General features: G+C 43.0%; 1 protein-coding gene across 1 annotated transcript in view; it reads right to left on the bottom strand.

Moving 5' to 3' along the window:
- Positions 1–20122, bottom strand: part of LOC124722465 (E3 ubiquitin-protein ligase Hakai) — a 204897-nt gene extending 184775 nt beyond the window's left edge. The window contains exons 1-2 of the mRNA XM_047247622.1: positions 19976–20122; positions 1613–1797 (exon numbers count right to left, since the gene is read on the bottom strand). Coding sequence (XP_047103578.1) covers positions 1613–1797; positions 19976–20122 — 332 coding nt within the window. The remainder of the gene's footprint in view (positions 1–1612; positions 1798–19975) is intronic.
- Between the last annotated feature and the right edge of the window lie 1519 nt (positions 20123–21641).

Here is a 21641-nt window from a genome sequence, read left to right as displayed (position 1 = left end):
CGAGTAAATTAGCATTTAGGTTAGCCAATCAGGCGGCTGCACGTGCAAATTCTAGCGCCCCGATGGTGTCGCTAAACGTGTTCTTCGTTTGGTTTCCTAAAATTGAACAAGAGGGTGATACAAAAATTGGGATTGGGACGGTAGTGAGGATCGAACCCGAGCCAAAGGCTGAGTCTCGTGCGCTATCATCTACGCTATGGGGACATGACACTAATTTGTATCCGACGGGCCGCTTGAATTTGCGCACGCAACCGCCTGATTGGCTAACTTCAGTATTAATTGAGTCGGAAACGGCGCAACGTACTAAATTTTTTCCTTAACAATTATTTCTTATCGCAACATACCCAGCAACACATTAACAAGCTTTTCAAAGTGTTTCGGACTACCCTGCATATAAGTATCCGTTGATGACCGGCTTGTGCCCAATACTACTCCGGTAGGTTTCTTCAGTATCATAATAACGTGACATATTTTCTAGTGACATTTTATATGCGAAGATAATAACACCTCGAATCTTATGGTGACCACAGGCCGAATCTAGCTATTCTGGACGTTGCGCAATATAATTGTTGCCTTGGATATGGATTATTATAAAGTGCTATAAGAATGACCACGTTCTCTTATTCAAAGTTTGTGTCTTCGACTTATATTAAAAGCAAGCAATTACTATATTAACTAGGATGTTTCAGCTATTTATAAGTACATTAATATGAGACAAATTTCGAGGTCCTATCACGTGCCCCAAAACATTGCGCTGTAGGAGACCCTTCTTCGTGTTAAGTCTCGAAATTGAATGCCCCTAAACCCTATACAGGTTGATTTTTCTGAATGGGAACAAACAGCAGGAAACGGTCCTTGACAGAATAATAAGCTGAAAACGTGATCTGGGTGTATTAACAGAAATAAATTAGAAGGGAGGTACACCCACCTGTAGGTGGGAACAAAAGATTGTGACAATAAAGGTTTCAGTGATTGAAAGCACACATGAAAACACACTAGGCACGTGGGTATGTTCTGTCTGCATAAGTGTTTTAGTGGTATGGTTGCAGCGAACCATCAGCACAGGTTCTCTCTCAATGTGTGGTCATCGAAGATGGTATCGAGATGTCTCCGCGCGGAAATGCGGAAGAGAACCGGAGCTCTACCATGTAGTAGCCATTTTACCCTTCCTAAAACCAAAGGCACGTCTTCCAGCATGGGAGACAAGTTCAACCACAGGTAGTGGAAGGCTCACTCCCCCAACGACGCGGTCACACATTGAGGCTGAATCGATGCTGATGGTTCGCTGCCTCCATACCATTAAAGCACTATCAAAGACAGAAAATTTGCACTTGGCTGCGTGAACTTTCAATCACTGAAACCTACACTGTCAGCGATCTTTTATCTTCACCTTCAAGTGGGTGAAATTACCATGGAACGCTTTTCTAGCCTTATATCCATATGACCTTTTGGCTTCTTATCAACTCAGGAATCGTTTCCTGCTGTGTGTCCCCATTTAGCTATATCACCCTGTATAGTCAGAAGCCAGCATCTCTGTATCGTCAAGCAGCACGTCGTTTGCCGAAAAGCGTTGCGGAGAGATCCTACGTGAAGAGGTGGTGAGGGTACTCACTTCTTATCGATGTGCATGAACTTCATGTCCATGGCGTGGATGGAGGTGAAGACGTTGGTGGCACCCTGGACGACGCACTCGCGTGTCTCGGGCATGGCGACTGGCGTACACGTGGCCAGGAAGACGGGCTCGTTGCGAGAGCACAGCGGCAGGAACGACAGGTAGTGCCCCTGCACCAGCACCACCTGGAACACCACGACATTGGCTTCATACGCTGCTGGTCATCGAATCTGCTACACCGGTAAGTGTAGCAAAAAACGAAATGTTACTCATAGTGAATGAAAAACACAGTCCTAAAAACACATGACGAAACTAGTAGATGATTTGAGGATTTAGGCCTAGAGGGTGCGAACTTAAGTACACAGAGCTGTCAACTCTGGCAGCAGCAATGATTCTAATCCAACTGAGTATCGAGTCGAACTGAGCCTACATGACAGAAAAGTAAGTCATTCTGTGCTGTTTCAGTTCTCTGGCGGAGTTCATCAGCCGTAGTGGCTGACGATTACTGGTGAACCCTACTCGCGGCAACCCATGATCAAATTTTTCAGTGGGTGGGAGGTCTCGAGAACGTGCTAGCCAGAGCAACATTCAATTACTCTCTGTATCCAAGTAGATTAGGACAGGAAGGGCAACATACGGTCTTGCATTATCTCGTTGAAAGATGACGCCATAATGACTCCGAAAATAGAAAAGACAGCAGTCTTAACACGTCATAAATGTAACGGCTACGTCCTAATTGCAAGCTACGAGAACCAGATTTGATCTTTTTGTGTACCAAATGGCAAACCATGCCAGGTGCCGAGCCCGTATGAAGATGAATAATGTATAGGGAGCAATCAAAATGTCTCTGTTGGAGAGCGTTGCTGCAGTGTATATGCAACGCAGAGCGACTCCGTAGCAGGTATATAAGCACCGACATGCAGGCAAGGGATCAGTGCGGAAATCGTGGCTTTCCGACGTGCTTGTTGTAAATGCGGAAACGTGAATTGTTGCGACGTCATTATCAAATGCAGCCAAACAGGACAGATGTGCAGTTATGCTTTTCTTGGCTGCCGAAAGACAAACATCGGTAGACAACCATCAGAGAATGAAGACTGTGTATGGGGCAGTGGTCTGTCGAAAACTGTTCTGGAATGGTGTGCCAAGTTCAGTGCTGCTCACGATTCGACACATGACACAAATCGATCTGGGAGGCCAGCCTCATCCATTACGTACCGACTCTTGTGGGAGACACTCTAGCAACAGTCCTATAATCCGTATCTCTTCCCATGCGATTATCACGTCTTCGGTCGCTTGGGAAAAACCTCGAAGGGTCAACGATTCCCATCTAACGAGGTATGTGCACCAGGCAGTGACGGACTCCTTCACACAGCAGGTCATGGTATTTTATCAGAAGGGTATCTTCGGTCTGGTGCGTTGGTAGGATGGTTGCCTCAATGCTCACGGTGATTTTGCCTGAGTCGCATAGCGATTCTGGCCTGCACGGAGTTCGAACGGAAACTTTTTGATTGTCCATTATAATCTCGCAACGTTCGTTCTACTCGGAGCCTTCACAACCTAATAAGACCATCTCGATTCTGTATGCAGAACGAATAATTGTCTGAAAAGATGACCTGGTACCACCTACGTGTTCAATGCTGTCGTTTCGCTGGCGCGCCGCTCTGCTGTCGCGTCAAGTGAAACCGCGACAGTGCCCGCCCTGCAAAAAGTACAAACTGCTCCTTACGTTGTCATACTCTCCGTGCGGATGCTTCTTGTGCTGCAAACAAGCCCATTTCCTATCTCAAGGTATGAGGCGTAGCTCTACGATCCCGCATGGTCGAGCGAACTGTGTGTTCGCCCTTCTTGGCGGTAGTCACAAGGGACCGTTGAGATCCTGCACATTGTTGATAATAGCCCTCCTGATATTATCTATTCCATAGTGGCATGTAAATCGCGGGATCCCGGCCAGTGCGAACAGCGACATCGTGGAACGATGAATCGCAGTCTCGGAAGGCCACGACACTGCCGCCGCTGCCAAATTCTGACATATGCTGGTAGACGTTCCTGTTCTCACACGAGACACAACACAATCTTCTCAAACCGATCAATATACAAATGCTATTGTATGAACGAGAAACCCGTTGCGTAATCTTTCCTTATATACGGAATGTAGAAGGCGTTATCCTATCTACTTTGTGCTGTTGCGCCGAAATGATGACCATTTGCTCATCCAAGCATGTGTGCAGTTCACGCCAGTTAGGCGTTTTTTGCATCCTGCGTTCATGGTGTTGCAATTATATTGGCCAGCAGTGTACATCATCAATCTTCATAGTAGCGTGTAGAAACCTTCATCTACTGGCATGGGCTGCAAGAGACACCAAAAGCGCTAGGAAGTTATCGTGATCTCTCACCGCTCAGTGTCCCCCAACAAATTCCGGAGGACGGCCTGAGCTGTGTCCAACGCGCACACATCTCCCTCTATGACTTACGAGGCAAAGTTGCTTACAAATATCTCGTACGATTGATTCCTGAATATTGCTGGTCAGTCTGGGACCCTTATCAAGCACAATCAGTAGAACAGATAGGAAAGATGCGAAGAAAACCGTTACGTTTTGTCGCGGGGCGTTTAGTAATCCCAAGAGCATTACACAAATGCTTGTCAACTCCAGTGGCAGAAGTTAGAGAGGCGTTGTGAATTATGCAGAGGGTAACTGTTAAAATTTCGAGTGCCTACGTTCCAAGGAAAGTAAATATGTATTGCTCCCACTCACATATTGTGAAATGACCACGAAGAACATGTCAGATAAATTAGAAACCATACAGAGACTGATCTACAGTCGTTCCTCTCAAGCACCATTTGCGAATAGAATTGGAAAGGGAGAAATGATAGTGGTTCTAATCGTACCCTCTGGCACGCATTGTAAAATGGCATGTGGAATAAAGATGCACGTCAAACTATTCAGATAAAATCCGGGAGCAATGAGATAGGACCATTGCCTTCCTGTACACAGAGTCCTGTTTCATCACATGCAGGCTATACATCCCCTACTCGAGAATAGCTCCACAACCTAAGCAAGAATCACCCCTTCATGTGGTTTTGGGTGTATTATTAGTCTGCAATTAGCACATACCAACGTGTACGGTATCTCAGCGCTCCAGGTGAACATTATGAATCATTTGGAAGTCCAACAGTAGTGTTCTGTAGCCCAGTCCAATCTCCGTGCCCCACGACGGGCAGACGTATAGGAACGACAGCTTTATACCCGGAAACGAGGAGGTAGCTATTTTTAATATGTCACTGGCTGTTAATGTCCTTGAATTTTTAAGTTACTTGCTACACTGTTGCCCATATATCTTCTCTCACAGACCTCGCCAGTACACGGTAACCCCCTTATTGCCAACACTTTGTTTACCGCATCATTTCAAACTGGCGGGTGCGGATTTCGTCGAATCGAGGTATTCGCGGCACACCATTCACAAAGCGGCACATAAAAAGCACAGTGTCTTTGAAACCTTGGAGATGGAAGGTACCATGTGTAGGGCACACACGACGCTCTGCTGACCATCCTTTCGCCTGGTTGCCACGCCTGGCACCAGTACAAAGTGTGACAACATTTCAGTTACCTGGCACGCTGAACTATTCTGTTCGCCTTGGCATTAGCTTCGTTTGCCCTGCAACACAACAATTATACGTCATGTACATCATTTAGTGCGATCTTTCTCGTCGTGCTGATCTGGTGAGAAGTGCTAAAATTACGAAATATATTTAAGTGAAACATCAACTATTTATTTATGGTTCTTCAGTTTCTCGCAGCGTATTAGCTGATCGAACAGTTCACCAGTGCAGTGCCGAGTCATTGTCGCCATCGGCAGATGGGCTGACATGGGACATGTCTGATTGCCGAAGTATTATACCTGCTGCCCACTATGAACCGGCAATACACCAATCGAATTTTCGATCACTAACCGTATATTTATTTTTGTTTTGTAAGAGATCAGTGTCTATGTTGCTTGATCATGGAACATGTCATTACGCTTACAGTAATAATAATAATTACTATTAATGTGCCGCCCGCTGTGACCGAGCGGTTCTAGGCGCTTCTGTCCGGAACCGCGCTGCTGTTACGGTCGCAGGTTCGAATCTTGGGTCGGGCATGGAAGTGTGTGATGCCCTTAGGTTAGTTAGGTTTAAGTAATTCTAAGTCTAGGGGACTGATGACCTGAGCCATCTGAACCATTTTTATTATTGTTGTAGTTGTTGTTGTTGTAGTGACAGCAAACGATTGATATAACAGTTCATATCATTTTATAAAACTTTATAATGTGCAAGAGCAAATCGACGTCTTTGCTCGAAATCATCCGGCCAAGGCAAAGAAATGCTTCATCTATAATCACTATCCACCGTACACTTGTGCGTTGCACTTGCAACCCTCAGTCAGTATGTCTTCGAGTCACATTGTCTCTACGTCTCCTCGCTTGACCAAAAGACACTAGTCGATAGTCCCGCGCTTATCCAAGTTCGAAATTTCTCGTTAGATCTCTTTCTTATATCTCAATAAATCTTTCTTGCGTATGGAGACAAACTCGTATCTACTTCTTGTAACGCCTCGTCAAAGGAACATCGAGCTTCCGCCATTCTCGTTTAGTTTCTCACGCTACATGTTTACAAGACAAGGTTTGCGTATTCATACTCACTTGTCGAGGGTTGCACTTGGTCTGCAACTAATTGACACAAATTTGGTAAACAGTTTTCCACAACTATGATAGACATAAATTACCTGAAATGGCTAGAAAAACTGCATTTAACCATAAACAGTAAATAAAATATGGAACGCATATCTAATCGTGACCCAATATCTTAGGCCATTAATAAGTTCTGAAATTCATATTCTATTAATTTCCTTGTCTTAATATTCTTTACTTGCTCGTTCGCCAATTCACGATGCTCTAACCATGGCAACAGCGCAAAAGGGGCTCAAAGCTCCCTATAATTGCGGCACTGTAAACTATAGGCCACTGGAACTATGAAAACGTTCCGGAAACATATATGAGGACATCGGGGATACCGACACGAAGAATGCTGATTGAACTAGGCTCTCAGAGAGCCTCCTGGAGTATATCGCCGTTGTGTCTAACCTTGGAAATAACAGCCATCGTGGTATGAAACGTATATCTCTTCGTGGCAGAAAACACTGGAGTACGTGGGGCACCATGAAGAATGCACATCCTAAATTGACGCACAAAGGCCTGAAGATATCTCCTTACATTTTCCTTCATCGATACATTAGTTCAGTGTCTGATTTTAAATGAGTTACAGATTTTAAATTTCGACCTCGCAATAACGAGAAACCTTTCGTTCTAAACGGCCGCCCATTGACACTGCCATGTAGTTGAGTGCAGCGCTATAAAGTGTGCTGTTAACGGAATTGATTACAGTTCGCCGAGTCGTTTCTCTTACCACTCGTTCCATAGAGTCTAGCAATTAATACCGTACAAGTACCTATTCAGTATCGATAGGCGGAGCATATGGGCAACGAAGAATGATTCAACGGAGACATCCAGTGCGGAACTGGCATTCACAATAAAAACACTGTTAATACCACATTTATAGCCAAATATATGGTTACGGCTAAATTTTGATGCTCGTACCGGTGACCTTTAGCAGTCTCTGGGATGTATTCGGGAAGATATTCAAACTCGACCTTTTCTCCTTCGAATCGAGTGCTCAGTGCTGCAGCTGAAGTGATACCACATGTACTGCATTGAATCATCAATTGCCTGTTGTAAAATAAAAAGGGCTACTGTTACTCTTACTGTATTTTTTAACTAGATTTGCTCTTCGTGTGTCAGTTTACTTAGTTATCGTTAAGTGATTTATTTCTTGCACTGCATTTAAAATTTCGCATCGGTTTGCCAGTATCCACTTATTCTTACGTTATGTGAGTTAACTTGTGACACGAGGCCTCTGCTGATGTGATGTTAACACGTGTGTTATCGTAGCTATGTGAAAGTAAGAGCCGGCTTGAGTGGCCGAGCGGTTCTAGGCGCTACAGTCCGGAACCGCGCGACCGCTACGGCCGCAGGTTTGAAGCCTGCCTCGGGCATGGATGTTTGTGATGTCCTTAGGTTAGTTAGGTTTAATTAGTTCTAAGTTCTAGGGGACTGATGACCTCAGCAGTTAAGTCCCATAGTGCTCAGAGCCATTTGAACCATTTTTTTTTTAAGCAAGAAACGAAGGAAGGAACATGGCGACGTAGTCATTTGAGGTGGGACACAAACTCGAATACGAACAGGACGGAGCAGAAAACGGCTGTGTCCTTCCGAAAAGAACACTTCCGGTGTTCGACTTAGATAACTCAGTCTCAAGGCGTCGTGTGATCGTGTTACTTCCCTTGGCGTATTAAATTCATATCTATAGCGTTTCTTTATACAGGAAGGCCCTGAGATGATACAGTGATGTGGCAAAAGTCATAGATTAGCAGTTCTCAACATGCGACTCACATGCATGTAACAGACACCAAAGAAACGGTTTTTTTTCTGTTTCCCTCACTAATGCGTTTGGATACGTCTTCGACTGTGTTTGCCACTCAAAGACGAGAAAAGAAACCTGTTGCAAAATAATGCCCCATAAATATCAAGGTAATTAGGAGATGGAACCATCATTCGGAGAGGATGATTAAGGTAGGAATAGACCGTGGCCCTCCCTTTAAACAACCGCCTCGCATTCACTTGAAACGAATATCTCGAAATTCTAAACTGGGTTGTCAGATGGAGCTTCGGCAACATTCTTCCATAAAAGTTCAATATTTCAAACAGTGCACCACTTCACTGAATGACATCGCGAAATACTAGAGCTCGAGCGCGGAATATTATTTATTGGGAGACACACGAAACTCTACAGTTCGAAGCTTCTTCGAAAATGCAGCGTTTTTCGAACTGGGAGTACATCCAGAATAATTCGTCACAGCATCACTTCCACTATGTGCCCATCACGGTGTCCACTTCGTTCGCTGCAGAACTGCAGAGTACTCTGAAACCTAGAAACGTACACAATCGGTAGCCTTCGTGATATCACTGAAGATGGCAACGATAACGACAGAGGTGCCCAGTGACGGGTGACAGGACCTCTAGCTGTACATAAACGATCAGCTGGATAGGGTGAGCAGCAATCAGAGGCTACTGACGACACTGTTGTGTACCGGCAAATGTCGTTGGGCGACTATAGGGAGGGACTGAGGATGACCTGGCCAAAATTTCTATTTGATACGGTTAATGACTGTTTGCTTTAAATATGGATTAAATGTGAGTTAATAGGAGAGTGTTTAACAAAAATTCCTATAATTTAGGAATATAATCTTACTATTCATCGTGTGTTGCTTGGCTGAGTCATGGCGATTATATATCCATGCTTAACATTGCGAAACGCGACGCAACAGAACGAGCAGACCACCTGCAGTGAAGGCGAGTGATCGACTAGGTTTTATCGGGAGACCTTTGGAAAAGTGTAACGTACCTATAAAGCAGATCCGATACAGGACGCCTCTGTGACACATTCTTGTGTATTTCTCGGGTGTTTGAGATCTTCAGCAAACCGCATTAAAAGAAAACATTGGTGCAATTTAGGAGCGTGCCGCCAGACTTTTTATCGGTAGTGTCGATCAGTATAACGGTTTTACAGTAATATTTTGTAACGGGAATAGTTGGAGGGAAGAGGACGATTTTTTTGCGAAAAACTGCTAAGGGGCCTTTTTAAAATTTTGTTCCTATCAGCTTCAATACGTTGTACGAAAGTCATTTTCATACTAAAAAGGCTATTATTAATTTGTATTTTATTCTGCTGTTCCTAGTTTCGTTATAGTCAGCGGGATGATGACACTACGTCAATACTTGTCACAGCAAAATAAATTATTAATAGCAGCTTTTGGTGGCACAAGGAAGTTTAAAGAAGCAGTATTTGCGACAGACTGCAGACCGATTCTACTGCTTTCACCATTCATCTCGAGTAGGATTAGCAAGGACTAACTAAAGGGGATTAGGGGTCGTTCAGAGGCTTAAGGCCCGTCATCTTTCCGCCTCTCCATTTGCGAGTCGAAATGGGAGAGGAATAACGAGCTATGCTACAAAGTTCTCTCGTTCATGTACTGTATAGTAGCTTGCGGAGTATACGTGCTACTGTATAATTTCCTCAAATACTCGCCCTTCAACGACCACGCAGTTATTCTGATAAGGCTGCGCTAAACGACAATCGACTTTTAATAATTTGTATAGTTCGTACTATACTAATTTCCTGACCTCCGCCAGGCGCTAGAAGGTTACCACCGACTTTCGGTACTTTAGTTTTGCAATATGCTATTGATTCATATTTGCGTTACTTAAAAAACAAAACTGGCATTCTGATTTCCTTTTGTAACCCGTCGTAATATCATGTACAAAAACCATGTTTAGGAGAGTGCATGCGCCGTTTTGCACGTCACTGAGGTGTTCAGCAGTAAGCAAAATTGTAAGTAGGCGCCCGCTGGTCCGGGTGCAGACAGACAGACACACGTGTAGAGAGATAGCGCGGTCTGGGCGCCTGCAACCGGTTGGCCTCAGAGCGGCCGGCTAGCAGCCAGCAGCTAGCGTGAATGAGCGCCGGCCACTCGTATAACGCGCCAAGTCACCAGTAGGCGCCGCGTGTCGCTAGCGGATGTAGCCCATTTCTCTGCGCCAGCATTTAATTCCACGGTCAATGCCGACTTCGCCGCCCGCGCGTGCCCTCGGTCGGTTCTACTGGCCGTCCAACAGCTTCTCTCTCGCTCGTACTAACACGAAACTCGTAGAAAATTCCGAGCAGAACGAAATAGAGAAACAATGAGGGAAGTCGTCACAGATGCGATGAGCAAAATAAACGCTAGAGGACAGCGTGACAGTACACCGCGGTGACAAGTCATGGGCTAGCGATATGCACACACAAGTTGGTGGAAGTATCATTTGTAGTGAGGTAATTCATATGAAAAGTTTTCCGACGTGGCTATGGCCGCACGACGGGAACTAACAGACTTTGAACGCGTAGTGGTAGCTATGATAGTTGGAGCCAGATGTGCGGCATATTCCATTTTAGAAATCGGTAGGGAATTCAAATTCATAGATCCACCGAGGAAGAATGTGCTGGGAATGCCAAATTTCATGGATTACCTTTCCCTACGGACAAAGCAGTGGCCGACTGCTTTCACTTAACGACGTAGAGCGGCGGCATGGAGTTGTCAGCGCCGACAGACGAGCAACACTGCGTGAAATTACAGCAGAAAACAATTTGGGATGTAAAACCGTTCGACAGCTGCTGCGCAGTCTGGCATTAACACTTTCGCTGCCATGCGGCTTATGGGGCTGTTGTCGCCCCTGGCCAAAAAAGCAAACAATTTTTTTTCTGACCACGTATTGAATAAGTTCTTATGTTGTGAAGTGCGTCCCGAATGTATGAAAGGTCTAAATGCTTCAACAGAAGTGAAACCATCTTCAAAGAGGTTGTTATTGTGAGCCGTGAGGACTACCTCACTTTCTGACAGGAGATGATAAAGAAACAGTGAAAATTATATAAAAACTCATCCAATTGACTTATTTATTAGGTGTATGTATACAAACATAGGAACAAAAATTGTTTTTCTTACAATTTGCGTGTTTTTGAAAAATAGGAATTGCAAACAAATTCATGACACTCCTTACAGATTGTGGTTCTTATTGCTACAAGTTTCTGTGCTTCATTTCCCTGAAGGATCTGTGCTATAGTAGGGAAGATAATGCTGAAAATACCGACTAACAATGGAATGGAAAAGCTTTATAATGAAGGCTAGGGAGACTTAGATTAATAAGAAATCCACTAGTAGGTTTAAGATGGCACAGAGTACAGGGTACAGTGCAGGCTGTCGTGCCTCGGTTGCGACATGATGAGTACTTTATCTAACTCCGTGCTGGCCATCATTTGCTGCTTCTCAAGCTACGCATTATAGTTAGTGCAGTTTTCAGTTTGTTTTATTTATTGAATTATGTTTCTCCCTTCGCTGTTCCTGACTTCTTTGTTTAACCTGTTATAGGTATATCCGTCCATCCTTCACTGGCGAAACTTATCTGTGATTGATCTTGTGAAATGTTCGTTTGAGCAGGTAACAGCCCAATATTGCGCACGTGGTAGTTGAAACCTGCTTGAATCTTTCCAGAGGACATTTCACATCATCTGTTGTCGCTGGTATGGTTTACTTTTTCTGTCAGGAATCTTAGCACTATGCTGTTTTATTGTGTCTCGCAAAAAAGGATTGAAAATTGTCGTATATCGTATTTACAGATACGAAGTGACAGAAGCCAAACACATGATACACGGTGAGTAGTCATCTAATCGCTTGGTGACTGTGGCAATGGAGGCCTGTGGTATCAAGAATTTCTCTTATTCCACTTTCTCGTCATTCCTCAACTATCGTGCTTTATAAAAGAGGCTGCGTATTGTCTCTAAACTATTGGCTTGAAGAGCTTTGAAACTGTTCTGTGGATGGATCTAAGCACTATGGGACTTAACATAGGAGGTCATCTGTCCCCTAGACTTAGAACTAAGTAACCTAAGGACATCACACACATCCATGCCTCAGGAAGGATTCGAACCTGCGACCGTAGCAGCAGCGCGGTTCCGGCCTGAAGCACCCAGAACCGCTCTGTCACAGCGGCCGGCTAAATTGTTATGTCAGTGGCTAGAAGGGATTATTGTTATAACAACTGAATTCCAATAGCTGCAATGTAATTTTTTATTTGCTTGTATTTAGAGATTTGTGCACTACTTCAGATAAAACGAATACAAAAATTACATTGCAGCTACTGGAATTAACTTCTTATGAAATACCGTATTTCGTCTGATTCATGCTACAGGCCCGACTGACAAGAAACTGGATTATTGTTTCTCGCGACGTTTGCCCTTGTCCTTCATGGTGTATATTTCTAGTGCAGCTGCCGAACGTCGACGAACGAGGAATGCATCCCGTCTATAGTATTACTTTCGTATTGGTGCATAGGATGCAATAGAGTATATTAAATCTATCATTGAAATGTATCTTCACCGTTCAACACGTAAAGTATGAAGAGGACTGCCACTCTCAATGCTCGCAACTGAGTATGAACTGAATTTTACGTGTAATCCCTTAGCTATGCCGAGACACAATATGATGATAAGCCAAACCTCTCATCTAATTTCTGGCCAACTTTTGGAGAAAAAGTTTCCTTCAAGGCGTAGAGTGGAAACAGCTTCCTCCAAATCAGAAGCTACCTCCACACAGCGCCACCGTGGTCCTGGACACATACATGGGCTGTGTGTTCGTTACCTAGGCGATGCTTGTACTTGATCTGTTACCCGCACTATTTGTTAATATTTCCTAGCAACAGTGAAAAATAATCCAGTCTGTATCTGATTCCACGAACACACATCACTAGACTGTACAGATATTGTACGAAATGCACCCTCCAATTAATCTTTAGGCGACATTTGCAGGTCTTGAGAGAACTCTGACACGGTAAGTCCTCTCGCGCGTGAGCTCATATAGTCACCATTGTGTTCTCGCAGTCACTTAATGTCTCACGTGGCGCAGCGTGTAGCACGCTATCGTACGTTTGCCACTTGGCAGGAAGCACTGTGTTTCAGGGATGGGACGGATGCCAAATCGTGAGCCAGGAAAATTTTCCATCGTAGTAGCTGCTCGTATCTCTCACAAATCCTTTCGTCGTGTGACTCACACACTCTGCTATCTCCCTCTCTCTCTCTTTCATTACACTCTCTTGGAGCTTTCCTTTCCTTAAAGGTGTGGAAACATGAACATAAATACACTGGAAAGTCGTACTGTTTACTAACATTTAGCAAACAGTATCTTTGTCATAAGATGTCATGAGTAAAGTAAGAACGTACGGTGTATTCTCCCCACTGAGTGATGCTTAGGTGAAGAGTGAGGTAGTCCAGTAGTTCAAGCAAAAGATTATTACTCTGGAGAAGCGGAATTTTAACAGCACCAAGACACCTTTCTGTAGCTTCTTCTAATTTTCTTAAAGACTTTAGCCAAATTTTTAAACTATTTTCCCAGCGAAGCCAATACCGATTACCGCAGTCTTCTCAACTGAGTATTTCTTTCGGACTAATCCTCCCCCTCTCTCCTAAGACAGATTGAAAGTTGCCTGTTCATTCGGCACTTTCCTTTCTTCCCACTGCATTTTGTTTCTAGTAGATTGTGATATTTATTTATTTTTATTTGTTTTTACTTTACACGTCTAGATCCGTAGGACCATATTGAGGAGAAAATCTTCCAGGTCATGGAACGTGTCAGTACATGAAATTACAACACAAAAGTAATAACAGATAAAACAAAATGTTATGAACCACAAAATGACAAGCCATAAGCTTACGTAAATGCAATCAGCAATATGACACACGAATCAGCTTAATTTTTCAAGGACTCCTTAACAGAATAGAAGAAGAGACACATGAGGAAACTCTTCAGTTTCGATTTGAAATCACGTGAATTACTGCTAAGAATTTTGAATTTTGTGGTAGACTACTGAAAATGGATGCAGCAGTATACTGCACACGTTTCTGCACAAGAGTCAAGGAAGTGCGATCCAAATGCAGATTTGATTTCTGCCGAGTATTAACTGAGTGAAAGCTCATGATTCTTGGGAATAAGCTGATATTGTTAACAAGAGGCCAATGTCAGAAAACCCAGACTAGTGAACAGGGGTCAACATGAAGTTCGCGAAATTACACCACTTTTTGTCCGAACTCCCCGTTTCTGAGCCAAAAATATCCTTTTAGAATGAGAAGAGTTACCCCAAAACATAATACCACACGTCATAAGCGAATGAAAATAAGCGAAGAACATTACTTTTCGTGTCGAACTATCAATCAGTTCAGATACCGTTCGGATAGTAAAAATGACAGCATTAAGTCTTCGAACAAGTTCCTGAACGTGGGCTTTCCACGACAGTTTACTATCTATCTGAACACCTAGAAATTTGAACTGTTCAGTTTCACTAATCAGATGCCCATTCCGTGAAATTAAAACGTTGAGGTTTGTTGAATTGTGGTTTAGAAACTGTAAAAACTGAGTGTTACTGTGATTTGGCGTTAGTTTATCTTCTACAAGCCATGAATTTGTGTCATGAAATGCAGTATTTGAAACAGTGCCAGTGTTAAACACAACATCCTTTACTACCAAGCCAGTGTCATCAGCAAACAGAAATATTTTAGGATCGCCTGTAATATTAGAGGGCATATCATTTATATAAATATGGAGCAGGAGTGGCCCCAGCACTGATCCCTGCCCCCCCCCCCCCCCCCCGCCCCCACTCGCCCATTTCACTGCGCTACACTCAGATTTCACATCACAACCATTCTCAACACTGTAGATAATGACCTTTTGCAGTCTGTTGTTAAAGTAAGAGGTGAACCAACTGTGAGCTACTCCCTGTACTCCACAATGGTCCAACTTCTGGAGCAATACTTTGTGATCAAGACAGTCAGACGCTTTAGTTAAATCAAAAAAGATGCCTAGCTTTCGAAACCTTTTGTTTAATACATCCAGTACATCACAGGAAAAGATAATATGGCATTTTCAGTTGTTAAACCACTTTTGCATTTGATACCAAGTTATGTGAAATAAAATGATCAACTATCCTTACATACACAATCTTTTCAATAACTTTAGCAAACACTGATGGCGTAGAAATAGGTCTAAACTTGTCCACATTATCTCTTTCTTACTTTCTATAAAGCGGCTTTACTACTGAATACTTTAATCGTTCAGAAAACTGACCATTCTTAAAGGAATAATTACAAATGTGGCTAAGTACAGGGCTAACATGTGCATCACAGTACTTTAATATTCTGCTACGTACTCCATTATATCCATGAGAGTTCTTAGTCTTCAGTGATTTAATTATTGGCTCAATTTCCCCCTTGTCAGTATCACAGAAGGGTATTACAGACATCGGTCTCAGAAAGGTATTTTCCAAGAGAGTTGCATGATTCCCTGTAGGAACAAAGTTTTTAGTTAATTTCAAGCAATACTCAGAAAGTGATTGTTAAATACTGTACATATATCTGACGTATCAGTAACACAAATATTTTTACTTTATATCGTCGACCTTGTACTGCTGACCAGACACGTCCTTCACGACCGACCATATGACTTAATTTTATACTGTAAATTATCTATTCCATCTGCGTACCAGACACTCTTTGCCTTCCTAATAACATTTTTAAGAACCTTACAATACTATTTGTAATCGGCTAGTGTAGCTAGATTGTGACTACTTCTAACATTTTAACATAATTCCCACTTTTTTCTATCTACATGGTATCCTTATCCCACTAGTCAGCCAAACAGGCTGCCTTTTACTGCTGCTACCCTGTTTAGAACGTTCTAATGGAAAGCAACATTCAAAGAGCATGAGAAATGTGTTAACGTAAAGCATTATATTTGTCATCCATGTTATCGGCACGATAAAACTCATGCCATTCTTGTTCATTAACGAGGCTTAAAAAACTATCAATTGCTGATGGATTACCTTTTCTACGTAGTTTGGAATTATATATAACATTTGTTTGAGTACAAAAACCTTTTAGCGTTAAAATTTGCGTGACATAGTCTGAAAGCTCATTCACCCTTTCACTAACAGAATGCCCATCTAGTAATGAAGAATGAATAAAAATATTGTCTATGGCTGTGCTACCGTTCCCCTGTACCCTGGTTGGATTAAACACTATCTCAATCAGATCAAATGAATTTAGGAGATCTTCCAGCATCCTTTTTCTTGAGCAGTCACATACAAAATTAATACTGAAGTAACCACATATAACTAATTTTTGGTACTTCCTATAAAGAGAACTGAGAACCTTCTCTAGCTTGAGCACAAATGCTCTGAAGTCAGAGTGATGGAACCTACAAACAACATTCAAATACCCGTTCAATGCAGTGCTTTGATACGTCTACGGACTCAAATGAAATACTATTTTTTACGTACATGGCCACTCCCCCATCCCGCAAAGAACTCCTTGAAAAGCAGCCAGCTAATCTGTATCCTGGTAAAGAAAGCCTCTGCATTGTCAAATTATTTAAGTGGTGCTCCGATGCACCAACAATATCAGACTCAACATCTATAACCAGTTCACTAACTTTATCTCTAATACCTTTTATTTTTTGATGAAATATTCTAATTCTTTCACTAGTTCGATACCTGACCTTTCAAGGTGATTTTTTTGTTAGTGGGACATCCCTTACGCAGGGATACTTTTCAACTGAATTCAGTCCATAAAAAGGTGCAGCTCTAACACCAACTACCTCAGTAATTTTACCGTGAGTGATCTCAGTACCGCCCACTATACTGTCATCGATCTACTAACAGGCTCAACTGGTACCACTGCAGCGTGAGCCATGCCCTCCGCCATCAGCGCCTCCTCCAGCCCGTGTTAACACGCCCAACAGCAGCATTAAGATGGGGCCGATCATGACGCTGAAACATTAGTGCCACCAGTTTGCTTTCGGAAATCTGTTTGCCTGCCACCACGATTCACAATATATCGCACATGATGAGAGCAAACTGCTTCAATCAAATGCTTCTTCCTAAATCCGTAAGGTCATTTTGGATTTACTTTTATCGAACCACTTGCAGTGTTCTTCCAAAGGTCTCTTACTCATAGTAGCTAAGTACCTCAGTATGTTGTATAAATGGTTCGTATGACGTTATGAGCAGATTAGGTTTTAAAACACGAACACAGATGCGCCTTTCATAATTTGGAATTTCATACTGATGAATCTAATAGTAAACCTCTGAGCTGCATTCTGTGAGCTACAACGAATCTCAGATTGTGTAGACACTCACCGAAAATAATCATTTCGTGAATTGCAGCACGTAAACGTAAAAAATCACGGAGTATTAAATTATAACATTTGTTACACATGTGAGCAGGCTCCACCTCGTCTATTAAAAGGTACGTGGGTTGCAACTGTCACGTAAGGAATCGTGTATCTACGCACACAAGTGTCTTGCAAGCTTGAGCACTTCTAGAGGGTGTTGGATTCTCACAAAGGCGGTCTGAAGGAGGAGGTAATGTACTTCAGAAAAGCACCGCTAGAATGTAGGAGGTCCAGCAAAAGCGCTGATTATTTCAGACGTGTTGAAAACCCGTTGCACTGACGCCATTTTCAAGGTCCCTGAAGACTACCTCAGTAATTTTACCGTGAGTGATCTCAGTACCGCCCACTATACTGTCATCGATCTACTAACAGGCTCAACCGGTACCACTGCAGCGTGAGCCATGCCCTCCGCCATCAGCGCCTCCTCCAGCCCGTGTTAACACGCCCAACAGCAGCATTAAGATGGGGCCGATCATGACGCTGAAACATTAGTGCCACCATAATAGTCGTTATTACCTCGGCCCCCGTAGGAAAAAATAAGGGATGCGGCTGATATTGACGAAAAATACTCTTGGCTTGCATTGTATTTTCTGTTAGATTGATTCTGTATTTACAGTGACGGAGGATATAAGTACCGCTTGTTAACAGCTTTGACTCATACGAAATACTGAATTACTCTTTCCTATATACAGCAGACAGCCCAATTGCCATTCGTACCGTAATTTTGAGAATCATTCCATTTCTATTTTTCCTGTTGTGCTTACATAGGAAAATAAATTTATTTAATGGTTGAAATGGCTCTGAGCACTACGGGACTTAACATCTGAGGTCATCAGTCCCCTATAACTTAGAACTACTTAAACCTAACCAACCAAAGGACATCACACACATCCATGCCCGAGGCAGAATTCGAACCTGTGACCATAGCGGTCGCGCGGTTCCGGACTGAAGCGCCTAGAACCGCTCGGCCACGTCGGCCGGCAAATTTATTTAATGGAAGTGGCTTCATCCTCTGTTTTTAATGTACTTAACCTTATATGATACAGAGAAGTCTTTTCACTCACATTTTTATACAATTAACGATGAACATTTAAAAAAAGGCATTTTAAATATTTTAATTAAATGTATTTCGCATTCTATTTTAATAATAATAGTAACATGAAGTTACAATTTCGTTGTCAGTGATTGTACTGTTTAGTACAGATACACGTTGTAGCTACTGTGATAAGCTCTTTGGCTCCTCTTCCTTATTTCCCAAGAACCTAGTTGCATCCGAAAAAATTCTATAAGCAGTTACACACATTAAGTCCTAATAAAATACTTTCTGAATGCCCTATCCAAAGATGGATAATGTTTCAAGCACCTTTACAAGATGTTCTCTCATCTGTCAAAAGCGGAATTAAAAATAAAAAATAAAAAAATAAAAAAACGTTATTGTTGGATTAGATATTCGATAAATGACGTTCGATTACGGCTCTGAATCAAAAGTAACTGCGAGTGTGGTGGTGAACTGAGTGCAGAGCTGTGGGGAGGGGGTGGCGGGGGGGTGGGGGGATAGTGTGTCTAGGGGTTTTAGACAACAAAAGACATCCACGTTATGTTACCGTTGCAGCCATCGTGCAGGAAAAGTTAAAGAAGTTAGGTCCCTTAATGAACCTCAAGATACTTTTTCAACAGTTGCAGTGATTTTTTTCCTAAACAAATGACGAATAAGGCGAGCGCTTTCATATAGACATCAAAATGAAGGACAGACAGTATCAGGATCGCTGGAAAATCTATATGATAGGAGACTACTGTAGCTTCAAAGTCACATACAGCATGTGATCCACTGGAGAAAACCAATATTAGATGCTTTGAATAAAAGAGAAAAACAAAATTAATTCAATGGGAAAATTATTCCCATGTAATGGATGGGTGTTTTCGTGTTTCTTCGTCAGTTAATACTGAAAAATTAAATGACTTTTCATTAAGTTACAGCCATTTTCCTTATATTCTGCATTTTAACGAAGTCGTATTGCTGAAAAACTATATGGGACACCGGAAACATAAGTCAGATATGGATTCATTACCAAAATGCCCATAATATTATGCTGTTATGAAACAAAAAGCTTAATTTTTTCGTTGCCCTTCGTTATTATTAACTTCGTGCAAGTGAACCGCAGTATAATATGGATATTTAAGTGATTACAGTCGTTGGGTGAAGGAAATTAATGGTACAGAAGCAGCATCTACTCGTAAACGGGAGTGAAATTTGAGTTCCACGGACAGTGGTGGCGGCGTCCACTTCCTCTCGTCGGGAACATCTGTGCAGAAGCGAGCTTTGCGACAAAGACGCAGCGGCAGCAGCGTGCATGTTAAGGGCATGCGCGGGAGTGCATTAGGCACTCATTGGCGATGCGGAGTGCAGCCAGTCATGTTTTACTGCCCGGATGTCCGTTGCAGCTTCGTGATCGGCCCGAAATACCTGCGCAGCCCGCGTCCGTCGTGACCGGCGCACCGCCCCTGCCACTGAACCCGCGACTCGTGAAATATGGCCGGCGCGCTTCTGCTGCCCCAAACCGTAACATTTCTCCCGCTCATGTGGTGCAAACTTCTCAGTGCTTGCGTGCATCTACCGAGTTAAAGATGGCTGAAATGTAGATTCACAAGACGCATCGACAGATTACAGCTTGGACCGAGTCTTGGTTCTGCGAAGTTAAGCACAACGGAAAAAAAATTTACATCCCCAAGAGTCATCACGGAAAAACGTGTAATACAGCCTCTAGCCTTGATACTGCACTTAGTTTGGCGAGGAACTGAGTCAAAAGATTTTAAGGTAACCCACATCCACCTCAAACCACCGATTGATCATTACATCCCATACAACGACCAAGTTCTAAGGATACTGACTGCTGCGTTTCACTCGATGTTACAAATAATCCTAAACATTATCTACGAGATTTAGATGGGTTAATTTAGCGGGCCAGTTGAGGTCTTCAAACTTGGGGCGTTTGCATGCAGCCCTGAGAAAGCGATTGTTGTAACTTTGGAAGAATGGAGTGCCCACAGCACACTCATGATGAAGACGACGAAGGAAGGACAACATTTCGTCCCTGAGAATGGTGAAATAAACGTCGTGTTTCACTTTCACGTAAGTGGAATATTTGGGCCCAAATTTTCGTACGCGAAACACCCCGCCACCCCCCACCCCACCACCACCACCACAAAAAAATAAGAATATAGAGAACCATCTCCGACTTGAACTACACTCGCCACACACACTACAGGTTAAACGCCTCACAGTGCCGTCGGTGGACTCCATACCTCGCATCATTTGAAATGTGGCAAAATTTCTGCTTTTCCGAGCTCCATACAAGCCTTCATTCAGCTGCTGTACATTTCCTTTGTTGTTTGATCCACTGAATACGAACGGTTTTGTATGTCGCCGTGAGCAATGGTCTTTTGTGAGGTCGATGTTCTCCGGTCTCCTGTCACTTAGGACACTCTTGAGACAACTTTTATTACGCCGTGTAACCTGGCTGAGAGCAGCAAAGTGTTTCTTGAAGATATGCTGGGCAGACCACGTTCATTCAGCAACAAATCGGGCAACTTCATTCACAGTGCCGTCATGGACAGGTCGAACCACGATAACTCTTCTGTACCGATCTCTCACGTCTCTACGCCTACCCGTCTCTTTGTATTGATTTTACAGTGTGTTGTACAGGGGCGATAGATCAAGTTATGGAGAACAACTTTTGTTAAATGCTTCCCCGCAGCACTTGGCGTCTCTTTATTGAGTTCGGCAGCCCTGGGTCGAGGATATTTCATAAGACTAGCAGCGTTTACTAACCAGGTGTGCTGCATACTATCTTCCCAGTAAATAGACATTGTGATTCTCAACAAGAAAACCTTGACATTGAGTTTCTCTAAGAAAAGACAGATATTTAGAAGCGAAACTTAAGTTTGCTCGGCCTACCACCTTTCATGAGGATCAGATGACTGGATTATAGGCAACACGCATTGCATACGCGCGCTTCAAAGTGTGTCTGCCCCGCCGCCTCTCAAGAGAGTAACCAATAACTAAAGACGCCCACCGTCAACGGGAAGCGTCAGCGAAAATTTTGTCTCAAGCAAAAGCCGCTCCCTAAGCA

Source organism: Schistocerca piceifrons, chromosome X (assembly GCF_021461385.2).
Source record: "Schistocerca piceifrons isolate TAMUIC-IGC-003096 chromosome X, iqSchPice1.1, whole genome shotgun sequence".
NCBI lineage: Eukaryota > Metazoa > Arthropoda > Insecta > Orthoptera > Acrididae > Schistocerca > Schistocerca piceifrons.
The sequence above is the reverse complement of the archived record's forward strand: the minus strand, read 5'-3'. Positions and strand labels throughout refer to the sequence as shown.